At 44.2% G+C, this 20,629-nt stretch overlaps 1 protein-coding gene across 2 annotated transcripts; it reads right to left on the reverse strand.

Annotated features, from left to right (window-relative positions):
* Positions 1–1,118: 1,118 nt before the first annotated feature.
* pank1a (pantothenate kinase 1a) lies at positions 1,119–20,003 on the reverse strand. 2 transcript variants are annotated; one of them, XM_070978350.1, is made up of 8 exons: positions 19,403–20,003; positions 7,518–7,664; positions 7,028–7,233; positions 6,144–6,397; positions 4,703–4,879; positions 3,819–3,942; positions 1,566–1,691; positions 1,119–1,352 (listed from the first exon to the last, which is right to left on the reverse strand). In XM_070978350.1, exons 1-8 carry the CDS (start codon positions 19,680–19,682, stop codon positions 1,293–1,295), a joined length of 1,374 nt encoding a protein of 457 aa, XP_070834451.1. In that variant the 5' UTR covers positions 19,683–20,003; the 3' UTR covers positions 1,119–1,292. The 2 variants fall into 2 exon arrangements, with proteins under 2 accessions (XP_070834451.1, XP_070834452.1); XM_070978351.1 differs by lacking the exon at positions 19,403–20,003 and adding an exon at positions 18,618–18,724 and having other exon boundaries at positions 1,154–1,352.
* Positions 20,004–20,629: the final 626 nt, after the last annotated feature.

The raw sequence follows: 20,629 nt of genomic DNA on the forward strand, positions 1-20,629 counted from the left end.
AGACAGTAAAAACAGTCGAATCTGCAGAACTGACTCTGCCGCGAGCAAATTTGCATTAGTGTATTTTACGCTCTTGGTCCATGTTTTCTCTGCCCGCATTCAAATGGAGCAAGTTCAATCTCAGTCTGCATTAGCTCAGCCTGAACGCCTCGTGATATCACACAACATCCACACAAGGCAGCGGGGCGGCGGAGGAACTAGAGGGTGAAGAAACAGGCCTCCGCCCGGCTGAAGTGTCCTTGAGCTAGACACGGACGGGCAGGGAAGGACAGGAGAAAAAGAGACAAAGACTCCCCACAGAGATGCTGGAGCAGCTCACAGACCACAAACACAGGTCGCAGAGCCAGACTGGACTGTAGCGGCAGCGCTAATTCTTGGAAGACAATGTCTTGGTCCCATCATCTAACACTAAACTCACTAAACACAGCATGCTTGGCAATATGGTGTTGTTAATGTTGTTTACGCGTAGGCAGACGGAGGAGAGACAAACAAAAGGCCGTGTTGCCGTGGAGCAACAGAGAAAATTAAAGACCGTTTTTCTGCTTCCCGTCTGAGCTGAAGGAGGCAGGTGTCGTACGAATCTCGACAGGATTTGGCTTCAGTGCACTCCTCAGAAGACTGGAGCGTGGTGGGCAACTGTTTGTGCAACAACGAGGCGACAAAATGCCTCCCAAACCTCAGCTCCAACTGCTGTCCAGCCGCAGTTGGAGCTGGGTGACACCGGCGCGTCTGCACCCTGACAGATGAAGGGAGGAGGCGCTGGTGCTCGAATGATCTCACTGTGGTTGGAGAAAAGGAGTTTTCTTGAGCTTTTCTGTGCAGATGTCCTCTCTGAGGACTGTTGCACAAAGAGTCGCCTGGAGCGCCGCAGCCTCCAGGACGTAATGCTACAGTAGCTATTCACACAAACACACACAGTAACAAAAAACACTAAAATCCTCTGCACACCCTGACACAGCACTGATCACAGGAATCAACAGAGGTGATTACAGGAAACCATAAATTAAAGATCACAATATTAAAACCTCTATGATAGGGGGACTCTGTTTGGGGAATTTAGGAGATGAATGTTAGAGGTTATCGCTATTTACAAGAGTTAAATTATTAAAATGGCTTTTCTCAGTTTCTGTGTCTCTCTCTTTGTGTTCCTTTAGCGGCCTCTGTGGATGAGACCTGTCAGCAGCGTCAAAGGGTGATGACGTCACAGCATCGAGAGTTGATGACATCACAGCGTTCGGGGGTGGATGACATCGTCTTGTCGAGGGGTCGATGATGTCACGGTTTGATTTCCCTCACGGGTCCTCTGTAGTCTTGAGTAGCTCCATCAGCGCCCCCACAGCTCCAAAGTAACCCTGGTGCAACACACACACACACACACACACACACACACACACACACACACACACACACACACACACACACACACACACACACACACACACACACTTTTTACACATGTGCATGTAGTCCAGCATTAAGCTCAAGCTTTAGAAACAGGAGGTGTGAGTGCTCCCACAGGCCTGACCGCAGGGCCACAGCTTGGAGTTTACTGGTCGAACGCTCACCTCGTGTTCCAGGAAGAGGGCTCTTAGTTGTCCTTTAGACCAGAAGTCCATGGCATAGGCTAGCAGTTTTGTGGACACCGTGTTGATACGAAGGAAGTTCCCAACAAACACCACACGCTCGATTTTCTGATATGAAGAGAGACAAAAGGCAAATTAAGAGGAATCAAGCCCAACTATGTGCATGACAACTAAGCCAAATACAGCATAAACCCTCATTTGAAAATATGAAAGGCTGGAGCGCAACGTTCATGAAGAAAAGCCAAAAACAGCATTTAGACTCCACCCATCACACCAGAGGATGGTGCTCACTGCTCCGTCTGTGAAACAGACATTAAAAATGTGTCTTTGTACAACTTTTTGGGGATGTTTTAACTTGTCCAAGAGCACATTAATAAATAAAAATAATTACTTAAACACACATGTATAAATTAACTTCACGGATGAACTCATATTTTATGTGAAACAGATCAGCAGCTGTAGCGAAAAATGCAACATCTGTTCCAAACCACAAGGTGGTGCTGGAGAGCTGGTGAAGAGGTTACATTTATTTAGCCGACTCCTTTCATCCAAAGTGACTTATAATAAGTACATTCAGCCATGTGGGCCAAAACAAACACTACAAGAATCACACAAGTACAACGACTTCCTCAAATAAGCTGAACAGCTTCAAGTGCATCGTTTAGAAACAGGCCTCACGGTCTATTTAACGGTGGGTCACCTCAGTCACAGCAGCAAATCCGACACCAACTAAATGTGGATTACATTCAGTTTTATACCCAAACTGAAAAGCTTTCAAAGCTCCCAAAACTGCTAAATGCTGCGAAAACGTTTCTTGTATCATGGAAATACATCATTTGCTTAAATATACTGAAGGCGTGCAGGATGTAGACAGTGACAGTGTAGACAGCCTTTTTCTTGTCAAAAATGGCAAGAAACAACCACAGCGGTTGGTGGATTTTGTGGGATTGTGAATGGATAAACCACCACGACCGGAATCATAAACATGTTTTCTGCTGTGAGCAGAGATCGTTTGTGACAGACGTTATCTTCATGCTGTAAACTGAATTATGCAATTCGATAATCAAGGCTGTGCACTTAGAACAACATGTGCACTTGTGTGTTTACACGTGTGTGGTTAGTGTTAAAGCTAGACCAGTGCTCTGATAGGCCTATATGATGGGAAACTATGGGGCTTATTGATATCCAATTATTGGGCAATCTACCTCTGACTGGATGGCGGTTTAAAGGCCTTAGAGCAGGTCTCACATCAACATTAACGATAACTAAAATCAAAACTGGTGAATTCCTTCCATAAACATCAGCCCTCAGCTCCTGTGGCTGGTGGACGCCGCCACGCCCTCGCTGCAGCTCTGTGTGCAGTGATAGCCCTGTACAATGCTGCTTGATCGCCATGCCACAAGGCAACACTGTAAAGAAGCTGACAGCACACAGAAAGACTCCAGGCTGATCCCTCACTCCACAAAACAACAAGTCTCAGATTGGCTGAAACACCGTCAAATCCAGCTTTAGCTCCGTTTTTCTTTCATATTACTATTTATCACGTACGATTTACCACCTACATCAGTCATGAAACTGTTATTCAATTAGACTGTACTATTTTTAGCTGTTTGTTATGTCTCTGTGAGACATTGGCTGATCTTACTGTGGTGACGATTTGCACCCACAATCCCAAAACTTGCCCGGACGTTCACAGTTGTTTATTTGAAACTGGCTGAGCTTCAAAACATCAGCAACATTGAGCTGGGAGGAAAATTAAGGATTTTTGAGGGGCTGGGACAAAATCAGTGTATTTTAAACGTTTAAACTTAAAACTGTGCAGCAACACAGCTCTTATGTAATCAGCCTGTCCGTCCTGACAGGCCTGATCGAGGCTAACTTCCTCCTCTAATCTCTCAGATTACTCTCAGACAATAAACCAATAACGAACCCGCGTAGAAATAAAGCACACACAGAAATTGTGTGTGTGTGTTTGCAGGTGCATTTGTGCGTGTGTGTTTCATGAGCATGACTTCATGTTGTTAGTCATGCTGAGTGGTTGGAAAAGCTGCAGACCCTGGACGGCGGGTCGGCGCATACGTGTGTGTTTATGAGTATTTCAACACCAACATAAGCTACCGGAACTATAATCGTTCATGTGTTTGTGTGCAAGTATTACATAAAGCACATGCCTGTTGTGACAGATATGTTGGATAGTGTGTTGGATGACCTGTGTGTGTGTGTGTGTGTGTGTACCTCGTTAACAGCACACATCCGCGCTATGGATCCTATGTTATTAGTGATGGTGACCAGCGTGGCTCTGGCCAGGTCTTCCTTACTGATGCTGTCTCGCTTCTCTTTGCTCATCATGTGACCAAAGCTGTAAAAAACAGACCAAATCAAACACACACACACACGTCAACATGACCACAAGGACACACTTCCCTCACGTGCATTACTCCAGTTGGACGAACTCTCGACAAACCAAACAGGCACAGGACAGGAGCGCCTCCACATGTCACAACAACCTTCAGAACAACAGTAAACAAGGGCTGTTTGTCAACACGTGTGTGTTTTTCAGCGAAGGGCCACCAAAACAAGAACAGTGATTATAACTGTGATAAAATCTGTTTTTCACCTACTTTATGGATCGACCTTTGAACACAGGTTTACTGTAGTAAATGCTAAACCCAGATTAGTGAGTGAACGTCTGAGTGTGCCAGTGAGTCAGTGTGTGCGCGCACCGTTATCAATCAGCTGTTCATTCAGAGTTCATTCATTTTAGTGTTTCTGATCATCATCCCTGATGCAGCTGGACAAATAAAAAATGTGCATCAGAGATGAAATCCACCGAGCGTCTCTCCTGATTGGCTCCTTGTCAGCTGAAGTCCTCCGGACCACATCAGGTGCAGGAAGTGAAATTCGACTTAGGGCACCGAAGCACCAAGCAGTGACTGAAAGAGTCGCTCTGCTCTCTGTCTCCATCAGTGTGCTCTATTTACAACACAGTTACTGTTTTGTAGTTTGGTAATTTTGTGCCACGAGTTTGTTATTCGAGTCATCAATGTTTAGGAGGCAGCCCTAATTCACTGAAGAATTTTGTGGCGACATTGTGGACCTTCAGCCTTCATCGCGCTCACCTGGATGCCACAGCGGAGCCCTGCAGGCCGAAGCGCTCGTAGTCTCCTCCGTAGATATCTTTCACCAGTTTGTCCACGTTGGTGGAGTCGCCCTTGCTGGCCATTTCCAACGCCTCCTCGAACGTCTCGCAGCCCGTCAGCAGACAGCAAAGGCCCAGAAATGTACCACCTCCCAGACTGAAAGAGGAAGACGTCGGAGAGAGAGTGTGAGGAAGACAATAATAAAGAGGTGAAAGGGGACACAGAGAACGTAAGAGGAAGAGTAGATGGCGAAGAAGGGAAAACATGGGGAAAGATCTGCGTGTGTCCTCTGAAATCAAACCTCTGACCTCTGCAAAAGTTTGAATTCCTGTATAACGAGTTTTATAAGCAGCCACCAATAAAAACGTCACCTGTGAGGCTTCAACTGTAAAATGAAATGCAAATATACAAGAAGATCTGGGTGAACGGGTGAGGGAGAAGAAACAGATGGAACTCGACACGTGAGCAGAGGAGGGATGTTTTGAAATAATAAAAATCACCTCCCCCTGCTCAGTATTAATATCAGTTATGATTAGACTAGAAGAAGCAAGAATACACAGAGGTTGAATGATTATGTAACAGAACCATAAAGATAACGCAAGATACCGAGGGGGAATAAACAGGACGACTGATGGCTGCGGTCACTACGTCGTTCCTTTGTGTTGCTTGCGTGGCCGTGTGATGAAATGGTGTTTGTTTTGCCGTTAAACTGTCGTGATGTTTTGCCGTTTCTTGTCGCTCTGCTCGGCTTTTGCTCTGTCACGCCGTCTTATTATTAATATGAAGAAAAGATTAGAAACAGACAACACCTGGGCTTCACCTCACTACTCTCACCCACACCATCTTAGCTTGGTTTGTGCACGTTTTCCTCTTCGTGGAGCCGTGCGACAGATTGAAATGGAAACCTTAGACACACCCACGTATGCACAAACACACACACGCACACGCTGACTGAAGTGTGGTTAATATGTGAACTCGTGTCAGATCCTGAGGTTTGTTCAGCTGTCGAACAACATATAAAATGTAAATGTTAAATAACTCTCGCCCGTGTTTTCAACAGTTCGCTATCTGATCACAATCTGGTCCTACTGTTACGCAAGTACTAAGGTACACAAGGTGATCACAGATAAAGAATGCTGGAATTCAAGTGGCTGACTCGAAGCTATCGGGCGGATCGCCTCAAGCCATAAGAAGTATTCAGTCACCTTTACCTTTTGCATAGATTCATTCATGCGAAGCAACTTCAAGTTCAAAACTCACTGATTTAGTGTAAGAAAACAGTCTTCCATTGTCGTCTACTGACTGCATTGTGGAAGACATGTGAAAAGGCTCCACACACCTTGATCTGAATTCACCGGAGCTTAAATACTGACTTGAATCACTCGTACGAACTGTTTTAGGATGAGAATACAAACATCACCTGGTCCCAGTCACCCGTTTGTAGTTGTTCTCTGAGTACACGGCCAGTATGGAAACCCCGGAGCCGATGTTGACCAGCAGCATGGGGAAGGGGTTGTCCAGGGTGCAGGGCTTCTTCACGCAGCTCTGGGTGTCTGATGGATTCTGGAAGTAGTAGCACTCCGGGTGTCCATTGAAGCCCACCCGGTCGACGTACAGCAGGCCGCGGATCAGGCAGTCCAGCTCGTCGAGCTTCAGCAGCTCCAGGTCGGCCATCTGCAGCACAAACGGAGGAGGGTTGAAGTCCTGACAGGACACTGTTTCAGCTGCTGAACACCATCAAAGGGGTTTTAATGGTTCAAGATGACTTAAAGTAAGAGATTATTTCATTCCTTGGAGGCATCGTTTTGTCAGTTTTCTGGTGTTCAAAGCGTTTTAAGAGTCGAGTGTGCGCAGGGTTTCGGTCCAGCTCAGCTTATGCTGCAGTGCCCAGAGAGAGCTCATTGATCCTGCTGCACTGCAGAAAGGGTCAATGAACTCAGGTAACAGGCACTGAGATATCAAATGCACCAACATGAAGAAATGCTCAAGACATGTATGGATGGCTGCGAAGACATGGAGGCAGACAGAAATGCTCTGCTCCAATCAGATGTTAATGGGTACGAACTTCAATCCTGTATACTGTAAATATGACTGTTTACATGGCCTAGTGAGGAAGGTTCAATGCCCCGGACTGTCAGGGTAAATCTGGGTGAGGAAAGTGAAAAAGCAGCACTCGTCCTCCTTTTTTACCACTTATTGATCAACTAATGGATTAATCGACTAATTGCTGCAGCTCTACCAGTAACCAAGAGTTCTCAGTGAGAGAGACATTTTAATGCTAATCACACATTTCTGTTTGCTCACCGTTCTGAAGTCGTTCTCGAACTTGTACGCGCCGCCTCCGGTGGCGCAGAGTGTCGTGTGCAGGCTGGAGAAGTTCTTGTCGTGGCCCATCTGGATGAAACGGGGCATGGCCTGCGTCGGGAAGCGGATGAAGTGCAGGTTCCCCGTCCTGCCACACATGGTCAGGTTCCTCAGCTCCAGGTGGACGTCACGGACGCCTGTTTTACCTGAGTGAGTGAACCACGACTTTTACAATGAAGGACTCCGACCCGATGTACGATGAACTTTCTTTGTCGTAACAAATGAAGCTGCAGTCGAGAACGAATCACCTCAACCTTACGCAATACATGAGCGACACAGTATAGAATCTGTCCTGGTATCTTCTTCTTAAGTGTCCTTGACCTGAATTTTCCTGCCTTCAATACACACACGTTAAAAGATGTGGCCTTGAGTGTGTGTGTGTGTGTGTGTATGTGTGTGTGTGTGTGTGTGTGTGTGTGGGTAGGCGTACCATAGGCCACGTTTGAGGTGAGGTAGCGGCGGATGGACTTGAGGTTTTCCACTTCCTCTTGTTCTTCCTCTGCAGTTATGTCGACCGGCTCAAAGTACACTAACTTGACCAAGGTTCCTCCGATGTCCATACCAAACCAGGGGAAGGCTGCGGGGGAGGAAGAGAAAACTGTGGTTAACGTCTGGAGCTTTAAACACAGAACAAAGTGACAAAAAACAGGATGTGACTGATGCCATTAGAGCTCATTTTTGAGCTGCAAAAAACAGATGTTTCAGACGTTTTGCTTCGGTCAGGGGAGCAGCAGACACCTCACCTCAGCGGTGAAGCGTATGGAGCGACGCTGCAGACGGGGATAGAGCTCAAACAACGAGCCCATTAACTGAAAACTGACAGCGACTATTTGAACAACCGATCAGTCATTATTCACCAAAAAAAAGCCCAGCATTTGCAGTTTCCAGCCCGTCAAATGTGATGATTTCCTGCCGTCAATGACAGCCAGAGATCAAACTGTGACACCCGTCTGATGCGAATGGGTCCAACCCGGCGTCCTTCACGTGTCTGAAGGTGGCGTCGACAGATAACTCAGCACAGAGAGGCTGGAGAGGAAACAGTCAGGTCGGATAGTCGGTTGGGAAGAACATTGAGTTCAGTACAAAAAAAAAATCTTCCTGCTCAACCGGCTGGGGGGGAAAAACAAACCACCACAGCTCAACAAGAGCCAGTGTCGCCATGGAAACAGACCCCCCCATCGTCTCCTCGTCTCTCCATCTCTCACGCACTCCTGTTTTCTCTTCGCTTAGCTTTTCCTCTCCACCTCTCAGCCACGCTCTCGTCCACCTTTCTTTCTCCGCCTCCTTCCATCTCCACGTCTCTGCCTGCACCGTCTCCATCACTCTGTCCCATCCGTCTGTCTCCAGCTCCTCCTCCCGCGTTTGCTCACTTCTTGTCTCTCGATCAATTTAATTCAATTCAGTTAAGATTTACTGGCATGGACGGAGGAGAACTGATACTGCAAGAGGTTTTTAATGCACCGGAAAACAACTACATCAGCCTTCCTTTACTCTCCAGTTCAACGCAGTCGGCTTTTATTTGCAAGATTACGGCTGAAACGCTCAGTTGATTAAACGACGACATAATTAATCTGCAACTATTTCAATAATCGATTAATACTTTCACCCTCTAGTTGCTGCTCTTCTACTGTGATGATTTGCTGCTTTTCTCTGTCTTACATTGTTGTAAAATGAATATTTTTTAGTTTTGGAAGATGTCATCTTCACCTCTGAGAATATTTGATGTAGGTTTTTTCTATTTTATTGCCTTTAATTAAGAATGTGATCTGCAGATTAATCAATAGAGAAAAGAATCATTAGCTGCAGCCCTGATGATAATATAACTGAGCAATGTGTTGCCAGAATAAAAGAAAGACTAAATAAACGCATCTACTTCAGGATGGTGGTAATAAAAACGTGATCGTGTAGAGAAACAGTCGCCTGGGTTTTTTAAAGTCTCAACTTGATGTTGTTGATCTGTGGATCAACAAAAACACACGAGAGATCCAAACTCAATGTGAGAAACTGCCTCCAAAATCGCTGAAAAACACGTGAAATAAAATCTCAGGGTGTGAAATCACATCAGTGAAAACCCAACCAACCCCCCCATCAGGTGTGTTTTACTTAGCAGAAGCTATTTTTAGAGGCCACCTGTATCGATTGATGTCTCTTTGCGTTAGCGGTTCACCAAATACCAAAGATCTGTTTTGACACGTGAATGTTTGAGGACTGTGTGCTCTTGACTGGTGACAGTCACGGTGAGGCATTGAGGTTACTGAGGGTCAAATCAGAGCTCAGTCTCTGAAACATTAAAGTTCTTCATTCGTTTCACGATACAGACAATCCATCTAAACTCCTCAAGACGACACGTTCACTAAAACATGTTCTGTGTTGTGGAACGCGGCAGCAGAAGAATCTAAATGTTTAGCAGGTGATGACGGCGAGCCCACCGTGCCACCCACAGACTGCAAACCATATTCAGCACACGCAACCTCAACTAACTTTTTGTAATTATTACAGAAGATTCTGGACTTTAGACTGAACTTTGTTTCGCTGAACATCTGGTCAGATGTCTAACTCATGTCGCCGTCCAGCTCTAAGTGTAGTTTCACAGTAATAAGACGAGGCGTTGGTAAATCAATCGTCTGTCTGTTAAAATACAGCCACGTGTCTCCCTGCAGCCTCGCTTTGGGATGTACCCACGGCACTGACATGACGATCAGGAGATGTGACCATTTCACAACAGGCTGTTACGTAACACACTGATTTTATCTGGATTATGGAGACAATGTTCACTCTGAGATTACAGCCATCAAATTCGAGTTTGGGATTTCAGTTCGGGGGTGAACCATGTTTTTTTATGCCTTTATTAGCCTCTCGTGGTGTCAGCAAAGCGCTCTGCTGAACCTGAACAATCCTCAATCTAGTGTTTATTATGAATCATATCGTGGCTGATATGACACTGTTTGTAGTGAGTTAGCGCAGTGAACGCGTGCCAGCATCTCGTCTTTTAGTTCAAACTCACGTGACGCTGACTGTGCTGCTCTTGTCTCGAAGGTTTAGACATAAAAACTGTCACACGCTGTCCCTGCCTGAAGTATCACCTCATTATGCTCAGCCTTTGTTGAAATTGTGTCGCAGTCTGCGGTGGTGTTGTACTCTGAAACTGTATGACTGCTAGCACCGTTAGCCGCTGCTGCTGTTACAACAAATACCTCTACACCTGCTGCAGCGCCTGGTGTTGGGTTACTTTCAGCAGAAGTCACCTATCGCCTGCTTTACTGCTTGGTTGACTTTTTTTTCTGTCCTCTCTCACCTACTAACCTGCTCTGATGTCCGTAAACATAAACCTAGAAGTATAGATTTTGCAGAGATCCCTCAGCCAAACACATGACTGATAAACTGCTCTGGACTGTTTTCGCTGCTTCACAACTGGACCAACAGGGATCTTTCTTTTTCTCTCTTTGTGTTTTATTAAATTGCATTTAATGAGGGAAAACTTGTGCAATACGCACTCGTTTCCCCAAACAGAATTTCTTATTGATGTCAGCTGCTTCACCCTTGGAGTAATATTTCATAACAAGCAGCAAGGCTAAGGTGAACAGCAAAACGCTGCAAACAAAAATATGATTTCCTCCTCTGATATAATGAAGTATCAGTGCAAGCAGAAGCAACACTGTCAGAGATGCATGGCGGTGTCTGCCTCCGCAGGCCGAGTCAAAACGACGTGATCGGAGTGAAACAAAACATCAAACTTTCTCTGTTTTGACAAGATTACAATAGCACAAATCAGGGTTTGTTGTCTGGAATAAGTATACTGATATTTTGAGTTGCTAGGAGGCAGTATTTTGTATTAATGCTAATGCTTGACCTAAAATTGAACCTTTCATGTGCCAAGAAACTGTATGTTTTCTGTTCCGCTTCTTCAAATTTGATGTTGTCATAGAGGAAATTCCTCAAATTGTGTTTACTGTGGGCAATGCACCACAAAAACATTACAATATTTACCATGATGCACAAACTGAAATGTCACAATGCAACAATAAACCTCACTGAACATAAACATGGTAGAGGATGTTGCACAGGCGTAATGACAACCTTATGTTCCTTGAAGACTATAGTTTCCTATCTATGTGGAAATCTTTTGACCTTTAACCCAACCCTTACAAGCAGCTAATTTTTAAAGCCCTGAGGACGAACGCTTCAGCTTAAGAGCTAAAAATGACAATCAAAAAGTCATGTGTGTCTCCGTGATGATCAGTGTTTACTGTCACAAACTGTGGGCGGCGGGGAAATGGACAGACGATGACATTTATGTCACGTGGGCCCATTTCTTGCGCTTTACAGTCATCATTACAACGGATTTAACACAGATCATGTGAGGAAAAAACAAAAAAAAGGCCACCATGAGGCCCCCAGCGGTGGGAAAGTGCACCTCGAAAAAACAAAAATAAGTTAATCCTCTCCCATCATACGATTATGTGTCTGTATAATGCAAAATTAACTAATCATGAGGACCAAAATGCTTCCTGTGAGTGCTTTGGGTGAGTTGGACCAAAGCGTCCATTGCAAAATGTGCTGAAAACGTTCAACCTTCTGAACAAGGACGTTCTCCCGGGGGAGATGTGCTTAGCACGTTAATTTACAGCCTGAACGTTTCCTCGTAGCGTCAAAGAGTGCTTGTGGTTTCAGATAACAAACGAGTGTAAACTCGTTCGTTTCCAGGCAAACAGGCTGTGAGGAGGTTTCTCTCATCCTTTTAAGACCATGTAACAATCAAATGGCTGGAGTGTGAGGAAGAGGTTTTTTTTAATTGGGGAAGAGTACTGATAAAGGTAAAAATACTGGAAACAAGTTTTACAGAATTGCAACGACAGCAGCCGACTTGAAGCTGCGTATCTGAGTCCTGCAGAACGACAGCGGCTCTTCCTTCTGAGCCTGAATCTGAACGGTGGGTCATCATCCTTTTCATCAGACTTATTTACTGACTGCTTTCCTCCCATGATCATTTGCCTTGTGCAGCGGAAAAACATCACACTGCCAACAAAGCTGATACGTGATGCCAGCGGAAACGTCACTGCCTCCCTGTGACCTGGCTATCAGTGATGTAAAGAAACATGGTGGCGCTGGCTGAAAAGACATCATGGGAATACAATGTCCTGGCCTACATTCTCTCTGTCATTCACTCACTGGAGCCCTGCGGCTAAATTTACTCTTACGTCTTCTACAAACATCCAGGAACTGTAATGACGCAGCTGTTCAGCAGTTCCTCGAACATTTCCTTGACCGAGGTGAGGCGTTTAAATCCCGTGCGGCCGTCAGGTGCTGCTGCTCAGAGAAGTAAAGCATAGCCGGGTAAATGCTGAAAAACAGGCTGCTCAACTGTTAAACGTTAAATGAATTTCCACCTTTCCTGGCCTAAAGTCCTCATAGGTACGCACTTATCCAGGGTTTCTATTTAAAACAAACACACACATATATCACAGGCACACTGCGTACAGCCAAAGTTCAGTGTGACGGCCGGGGGGAAGAGGAGCGATGTGTGTCCATGTAGGTGAAAGGTCTTTGCCCTAACACACCTCTACCTTGCACTACCCGCGTGATATTTACAGTATGTGTGTGTGTGTGTGTGTGTGTGTACAGTCTGGCTTGAATTACACAGTCTAAAGGGCATAACAAATATATTTTTTTTACCCAGCATGCTTACTGTTTAGACTTCTGACGTGACCTCAAAGGTGATCGGCCGCAACTGTTTCTAGCGAATTTCCTATTGCTTGACCTTTAATCTCAGGTTTCACAGAGAGTCTTGGGAAGGCCAAGAACAACACTTGCAGAGCATGATGGAGTGATAAGACAAGAAAACACAGCAGCGGGCAGCTGAACACGGTGTGTATACAGTGGCTTCAATAATTCACACCCATTACTGAGCAGAACACCGCAGGATGTTTTGTCCTGCGTTATTCTTATCACCGATTCACTGCTTCGTCATTATTATCCATTAATTTCTCCATTAACTGACAAATATTGATTCTGATTATTATGACAACCCCAATGCAACAACTAGTGCTACTCACAGTACTATAGCTATCACTATCTCCACTGATGCTGCTTTTATAATAACATCCGTTGGTATTACAGTTACTGCAATAGACAACTGACAGACGATGAGCCAGCAACTATTTCTGTTAATCTTTGTTTTCAAGTAGAAATGTCAATTATTCCCTTGTTCCAGGCTCCTGTGTGAGTATTTGCTGGACATCACGGTTCCCTAAAGCCCAAGGTGCCTGTTTTTTCCAACCAGCTGTCCAAAATCCAAAGATGTTTGGTTTACAGTCATATAGAATAGGGGTAAGCAGCAAATGAATGAGAGAATTAATCACTGATTGATTACCAAACTAGTTGCTGATTCGTTCTCCATTGACCCACTAACTGATTCATTGACTAATTGTGCCACTTTTAAATAAAATGGCTTTCTGTTTTGGCCTGTCATTTGGATAAAACAACCAATTTCAAGAGTTCAGTTTCAGTGTGGCTTTTAGGACATTTCTCAACTGTTTTCTGACATTTTATAGACGATTAATCAATAAAATAATCAGCATATTAACTGCTATTAAGTTAAAGCCCTATGCTACTTTTTTGTCTTCAAGTCATGCTCTTGGTACAAATACTTCATGGACTACATATTTTGCTGCCACTGCAACCACTACTTCTACCACGCTGCAGTAACAAACACATTAGCACCCATACTATCCTCAGTGAAGCAGCTGCTAACACTACTAGGTTTACCTACGACAGGTAATAAAGGCTTTACCTTCATGAAGCTCGGCCTTGTGCACAGTTTCAGATAAAAAGGAGGAGTTTCGGTTGGTTTTCAGGTGTGCCATAGATTGAACAATTCCTCTCGTCTCTATTTACACCCCTGCCCCCCACCCCGATGACCTAAGCCCTAGTGAGCCCTTGTCAGCCGGTGCACCGTCCCTCTGCAGACAGCGGTCGAACATTGACTGACCTGTGGCCTCTCTGACAAACCTGTATCTTTTTATGGGAGTTACTCTTTCACTACATTTACACCCACCGTTAACACACCACCCAGGGTTTCAGCTTCTCTGTGATTCTCAGTAGCTGGACTGGACTGTAGACCCGATTTTCATTTTCAAACGTACCCCTCCTGCCCCACCCCCCAAAAACCACTTTGCATCAGCAACCAACGCCTAGTCTCAACACTGATTACTATGAAATCTCTCCCCACAGATTCCAGGTAAAGTTGGCCTTTTTCCTGTCTTCCTACATCAAAACACGCTGTTATCTGTGACAAAATGTGAAATTCAGTCAAAACAATATTGCTGAAGACAAAATTTCTCAAATTTGAGACCAAACATTAGAGGCTGTGTATTTCCTGATTATTCCTCACATTTAGGTTTTTTGAAAAGCTTTGGCAAAAACAACTGCTGGCCTTGCAAATGAAACATATTAGTGCTGCTAACACTGTATGTAAAACAGTGCAGCTGTCTGAATTGAGCTTCTGTGCTGTGCTTCTTCTTCATTAAATGGATTTTTGCTGTGAGTGCCTCTCTTAGTGCAACCCCTCTAAACACTATATACTGATAATAATATAGCCTACCAATAGTGCTGAGCTTTCTGTTTTTATTTTAAGGTGACCCCACACAGCAGATGTGATGGTGCAATGCGCCTCCTTCAAAGCCATGTGTCTCACTGACACATGGACACACAAGCAGTGGCCTATCACACCTGTTCAGACACAAAAAACAGGCATATTGTATATGAAGAAGGTGGAGTAAAATAAAGTTTCCTCCACTGTTATTGTTGCTGTAAAGCTCTATTTCATTACCCACCCAGCTATTCTGCCCAGTATTCACCACACCCTTAGCAGCACATGCAGTGTGACTTTGTCTACAACCAAATCTCGGATTATTATAATTACTGGTACATCTTCATTCTCACTATAATCATACTGTTTGCTCTGCGCTGACACACTGCACATTTCCCCAAATGACCTCATACAATTTCTGCATTTTTGCGGGTTGACCATGAAAAGTATTTATTGTCTGGTAAAAATATATTTGTATGAAAACAGGTGGAAAAATCTCATTGGGGGTTTTAAATGAAAAGTCAGCATGTTCAATTAAAAACAAACATGTGATGGAGCTGGAGAATCAGCCTGTTGGTTAAAATAAATGCAATTCTGTTCCACGAGATAGTCAATGACATTTGCTGTTGAGTTGCTTCTGGTGTAAATAAGGGGTACTACAGGCAGTGTTACCCAAAAGCAACCCCCATCCTACACCACCCCTCAAATACTGAGTAGAAAAAATCTGAGGACAAAAGTGAAAAATCACATCCCCGAGGGGAATACATTCCAGGGTCGGCCCTCGGTGGGGAAAAGCTTAGAGGGTTATCCGGGTTTATCAGGACGGCTGGCCTCCATCCAAGGATAACTCAGCCATAAAGCAGAGGAGCTCTGACTGGACATTTCAAGGTTTACTGATGAAATGTTCCCTTAATTATGTAATCTGGGCCAATTCGAGTGCAGGGCCTCTCTTTCTCAGGCTACTGAGCATCACAGCAAACCACAGCGGAGAATCTGTGCTGTCTGTTCAACGCAACATCACCACATCTCAGCACAGACCGCATCACGCCACATACACAGTGCCTCCTTTTCTATTCATTCAATCGAAGATCAGTTTTTAATCGAGAGTCCTCCTGAATCAAATCGGACACCAAAGCTTCACAGCCCAACACTTCAGTGCACTCACAGAAACAGACTGTGGAGTACACACTGTGGGACATCTGCATTGATGTGTCTAACGGCCTGACAACATGTCTTTATTTCCAAGAGAAGTTCTTGTACATTTGAGTACATGCTGATTCTGTTTTATCTTCTTGTGTTGGATATTTATTCTTGGAAGAATAAACCATTGATAGCAAAACTACTCAGCATTCATATTCGAGTGAAAGGAGATAACCACTGCTTAAGGTGACAGTGGCTGCATTTCCACTGCAAACTGCAGAATTTAATCTTCTGGGATACTTGACAGGTTGCAAATCTTTTACTGGGTGAGATCTGTGGACCCATAAATCAAGAAAACAGAGAAAATGGTACTTGAACAAGAGCATATGTGAAATGACATTACTGGAACACAGAGCTTGTGTGCCAGTCAACATATTTAATAAAGTCAACATCTGTTAAAAGAGGACAGCAAGAAAAACACAGGTGTAACCTGTTGGAGTGTACGTATATACTGGGTATGAACAAACTCAGCCAAATTAGAAAAGGAGTACCCTGAGGATGAGACTCCTTAAAAATGCAATAAATATTCAAAAACCCTTGCAGTTGGAGCTGCATAATAAATGAATAACTGCACCTCGAACCAGTGAAGTACTTCTGGCTGTGGCTGATACTGTATGCACTTACTGCTGTACAGCAGAGATGGGAAAAGTACTTACATTCTGTACTCAGTAAAAGTACAATTACTTGTGAAAAAAAACGACTTTGGTAAAAGTAAAAGTACTCACTGAAATAACTACTCAAGTAAAAAGTAAAAAGTACAGGCTATGAAATGTACTTTTAGAGTAAAAGTACAAAGTATTTTTTTTACCAGTCGTTTCTGTGTAAAGCCAACTGTAACCTCTTAACCTCACATCATCTAATGGGTAATTTGAAGGCTATTAACCCGTTAGGACCTGATCTGTCTCACTTTAGATTTTAAACACTTATACCATTACACTTTCATAAATAACAGATCTACAAGCTCATGGCGCAGCGAGTGCAGCACTATGAGCTTGTAGAGCTGCCATTTTTGGAGAAAAGAAATTGTGCAAATCTTTGAATATATCTTCAAACGGGTTTGTGCTGATATAGAAACCTAGTTTTTTGTTTTTTGTTTTCAGAAGACTGTTAGGATTTAGAGGACATTTATGTGATCAAACATTTATTCAGGTCCTCAGGTCTTAATGTTAAACTCCAAACACACGTCTTAGTTAAAACTACCCACTGGCCAAGGATTGGTTTCCAAACTGATGTAAAGTATCATGGAAAATAGACCCACCTCTTGAAATCAAGTTTATATTTTTAATATAGATACTATTTTTTTTGAGCCGACAAACGTGAACATTTCCTTCAAGTAAGGCCATGGGTGGTAATTCTGGGCAGTAGCCTGTTCCCGTCCATCTGGCTCGTCCTCCGACGTGGAGTCGTCAGGGTTTACCGCTACCACTTCATTGTCCTGCTCCTCTGTGTCGGACATGTTGCTGCCTGGTTCGGTTCCATAGTCCCCACATTAACGAATCTCTCGTTCAAGTTACTGAAGTGAGTTAGCGTGCTAGCATACTACCAACAGCCTGCGGGCAGAGAAAACCATGTCCGTGGTGGTAGTCTCTGTTGAAGAACGATCATGGACAGCAAGCCAATCACAAGCTGGGATGTATGGAACCGTGGGTAATGTTTCATACGATTGGGTGAGCCTGCGGAGATGTTTTTATTCTTGTCTAAATAATATTTCAATTATTTAATCGTTGTCGTGCATTAAAAGTAACGAGCCTGTTTTGAAAATGTACGGGGTAAAAAGTACAGATACTTGTGTTAAAATGTAACGGATAAAAGTAAAAAGTACTCAGAAAAATAAATACTCAGTAAAGTACAGATACCAAAAAAGTGTACTTCGTTACTTGTACGTCGTTACTTCCCATCTCTGCTGTACAGTATGGCTGATACTGTACAGCAGTAAATACAACATCCCCACAAAATTACTACATTTACTTAAACATTCGTGTTGTCACAGGAGAAAGTGATGCTCGTCACATTGTGTCAAATGATTTCTTAGTTTTCCTGATGAAACTATGATTTTCAGAAATACTGCATGTCCACTCTCATGAATCTAAGAGATTTAGGTAGAAACTTAACATGTTTTAACAACCGTTATTACAAGATCATAATGGAGAGACAGTAAAAGGTAATGTTGAACTATAGGCCAGCTCTGCTTCTTATTAATGCTGCATTATAAAGGTTTCTCACAGGTTCCAGGTAAAATTTTACCTGGAAGCAGAAACTAGAAGTGAGGTCTCCACCCTTTTTCCCCTCTGTCTCTCCCATCTCTGTCTCTGTCCTCTCTCTCTGCCTCTCCCTAACACAATTACTGATAGATGTAAGGAATGCTGACTAAATTACTTACCAACAAGGCCCCTAAACTTGCAGCTGGTCTCTGCACAAATTTCCAAGACTGAAAACAACTTTTACCATGACAGCCACACTCAGCCATAACAAATCCCAGAGCTATGACCCAATCACCCCAAAAAAGAGCAATGAGGTGAATTTACACTGAAATTGCCTGTCATGAACAGCCAAACATAAACCTGCAACCGCATGACTCTAAACATTTTAACACTTTTTATTATGATTCCAATGTGCAGCAATCTGAATGAAATACTAATCTACAAAGAAAATGAACATGGGAAAGCATTTGAATGATTTGTTTTCCCAGCCTGATTTTAAGGTGAGACTTAAAGAAAAAATAAAACAACAACTTACACTTACCAGGTTTCTTTTCACTTATAAGCTTCATAGTGAGGCAAAATATCAGCTCACAGGTGCACCAGAAACAAGCAAAAATATTTATTAAGAAAAAAATAAATTTAACAAGCTTGTGGGAGGAAAGCTAACGAGCCTTCAGTCAGTCTGACTTCACACTGCGAAGAAAACGACACTTTTATACATTCTGCGCTAAAACCGCAAAGTTTTCCTGGATGATCTTTACTCACATCGTCCGAACTACTCGATAAATAAGGGGGCGGGGTTCCGGCTGTTCCCTCTGCCTCCTGAAGACAAGAGTCGTGTGCTGATTGGCTGAGGCAAGCCAAGCCCACTTATCAGGAGCTTTTTCACCAGCGGAAAGTGACCAATCACAGTGCACCAAATGCAACCTGAGGGTTCATACAAACAAGAGGGGGTCTCCCTGACGACGGCAGGCTGGAAGATTGGAGAGATCTGCCAGAGACGCTAACCACCTAATCTAATCAAAAAGAGGAAGGGACTCTTGAGATATGAAACACGCATTAACCACGACACTATAAAAGCAGTTCATAGTGGGATGGGAGTACACGCGGGTTGTCAGTGATTGCTGCTGCAACACGGCACGGTTGTGTAAATCCCGGCTGATCGGTGTTGCACCGCGGAGGTTAGCAGTCAACCGATGAACTGTCACACAACCTACATAACGCCGCGACAACCGTTGGGGGGGAAAAGCATAATATGACACATTGTGAACAGGTTAAACATAGTAGCTCTCAAACTTGGTTTCCCCCAAGCTGGTTGACACTTACGGGGTCTGCTCCGTCTCACCGACTCCGTCCTCCTCCGTAGCCTGCACCTCTTGGCCGGGGATCCGTTGCACTCCTCGTCGTCTCCGCGGTGCAGATGATGCATGGTCTCAAACGTGCTGCTGTTGGATCCGGAGCCCGAGCTGAATGCATTACCGCTGCAACAGCTGCCGTTTGCGGCCACCGCGACGTGGCCATGAAAGCCCCTCTGAGTCTGCCCGTTGTTGATGTGAAAGGGTCCCGACGCTCCTTTCTTGTCTATCATTGACTTGGCTTTATCCATGGGAGCAGCTAGCCTAGCCTAGCCTAGCCTAGCTTAGCATCTGCAGGAGAAAAACGACTGTGAAAACCCTCCCACTAGCAACGAAAACCCCGGCTACTTTAGCTAAGCTAGCTAATGTTAGCCCCGCTGCCTGCAAGCTAGTAGGACAGTCGCGCGACAAGCTAAAGAGCGTATCCTTTTCCGCAATTTCGCCTATTTTACCCTAGAATATCAAGCTAAAATTAGACGTATTTTTTCCCTTTAATGTAATCTAAAATAGCAATGCGAGCAGGCGCTAAAATACAATGTTTCGTTTGAGGTCACTCGCGGTCATTTCCCCACATTGAGATCCTGGCAGGCGCAGCGGTAGCAGCCGGTGTATGTGTGTTGGTGGACGGCTACGTCACACCAGCTCTTCCAGCCGAGGCCCGAACCCGTTCACCTCCTCCGACCGGTTTTCTCTCCGCAGTACAATTACGATGTAATTCTACACTTCATCACAAAAAAATGCAAGAAAATACTCGTCCTGTGTCGCCTGCACTACAGCAATGAACCGCGATTGCTCCCAGCTGGAGTATTAAACAAAGTCTGAACACACACACACGGCACCAGTGTGCAGCTGCGGGGGCTTTCTCTCTAAAAGTCGCTGTTCGCTGTCATCCTCATTCCCCGCAGTCCTCTCCACGCGTGATGATGCTGACAGTCAATATGTCAGTAGTTGCGTGCAAAGGCACAGCCATATATAGAAACATCTTTCCGTGACATCTGATAACAAGTCTTTTGTTACGCTGCAGAGCATTTTAAACTGTCCTGGCTGATTTGTGTGTCACCTGGGATGGCCCCCCTCAGAGATCTTAACCACAGTATGACTTTAAAACAAATTAAATGTAACGAGAAAGAAATAGCCATTTATTTATTTATTTAAGTGTAGTCACATTAAGATAAAGATTGATTATTGAAGGGATCCA

The sequence above is a fragment of the Chaetodon trifascialis genome, chromosome 13 (genome assembly GCF_039877785.1).
Source record: "Chaetodon trifascialis isolate fChaTrf1 chromosome 13, fChaTrf1.hap1, whole genome shotgun sequence".
Taxonomy (NCBI): Eukaryota; Metazoa; Chordata; class Actinopteri; order Chaetodontiformes; family Chaetodontidae; genus Chaetodon; species Chaetodon trifascialis.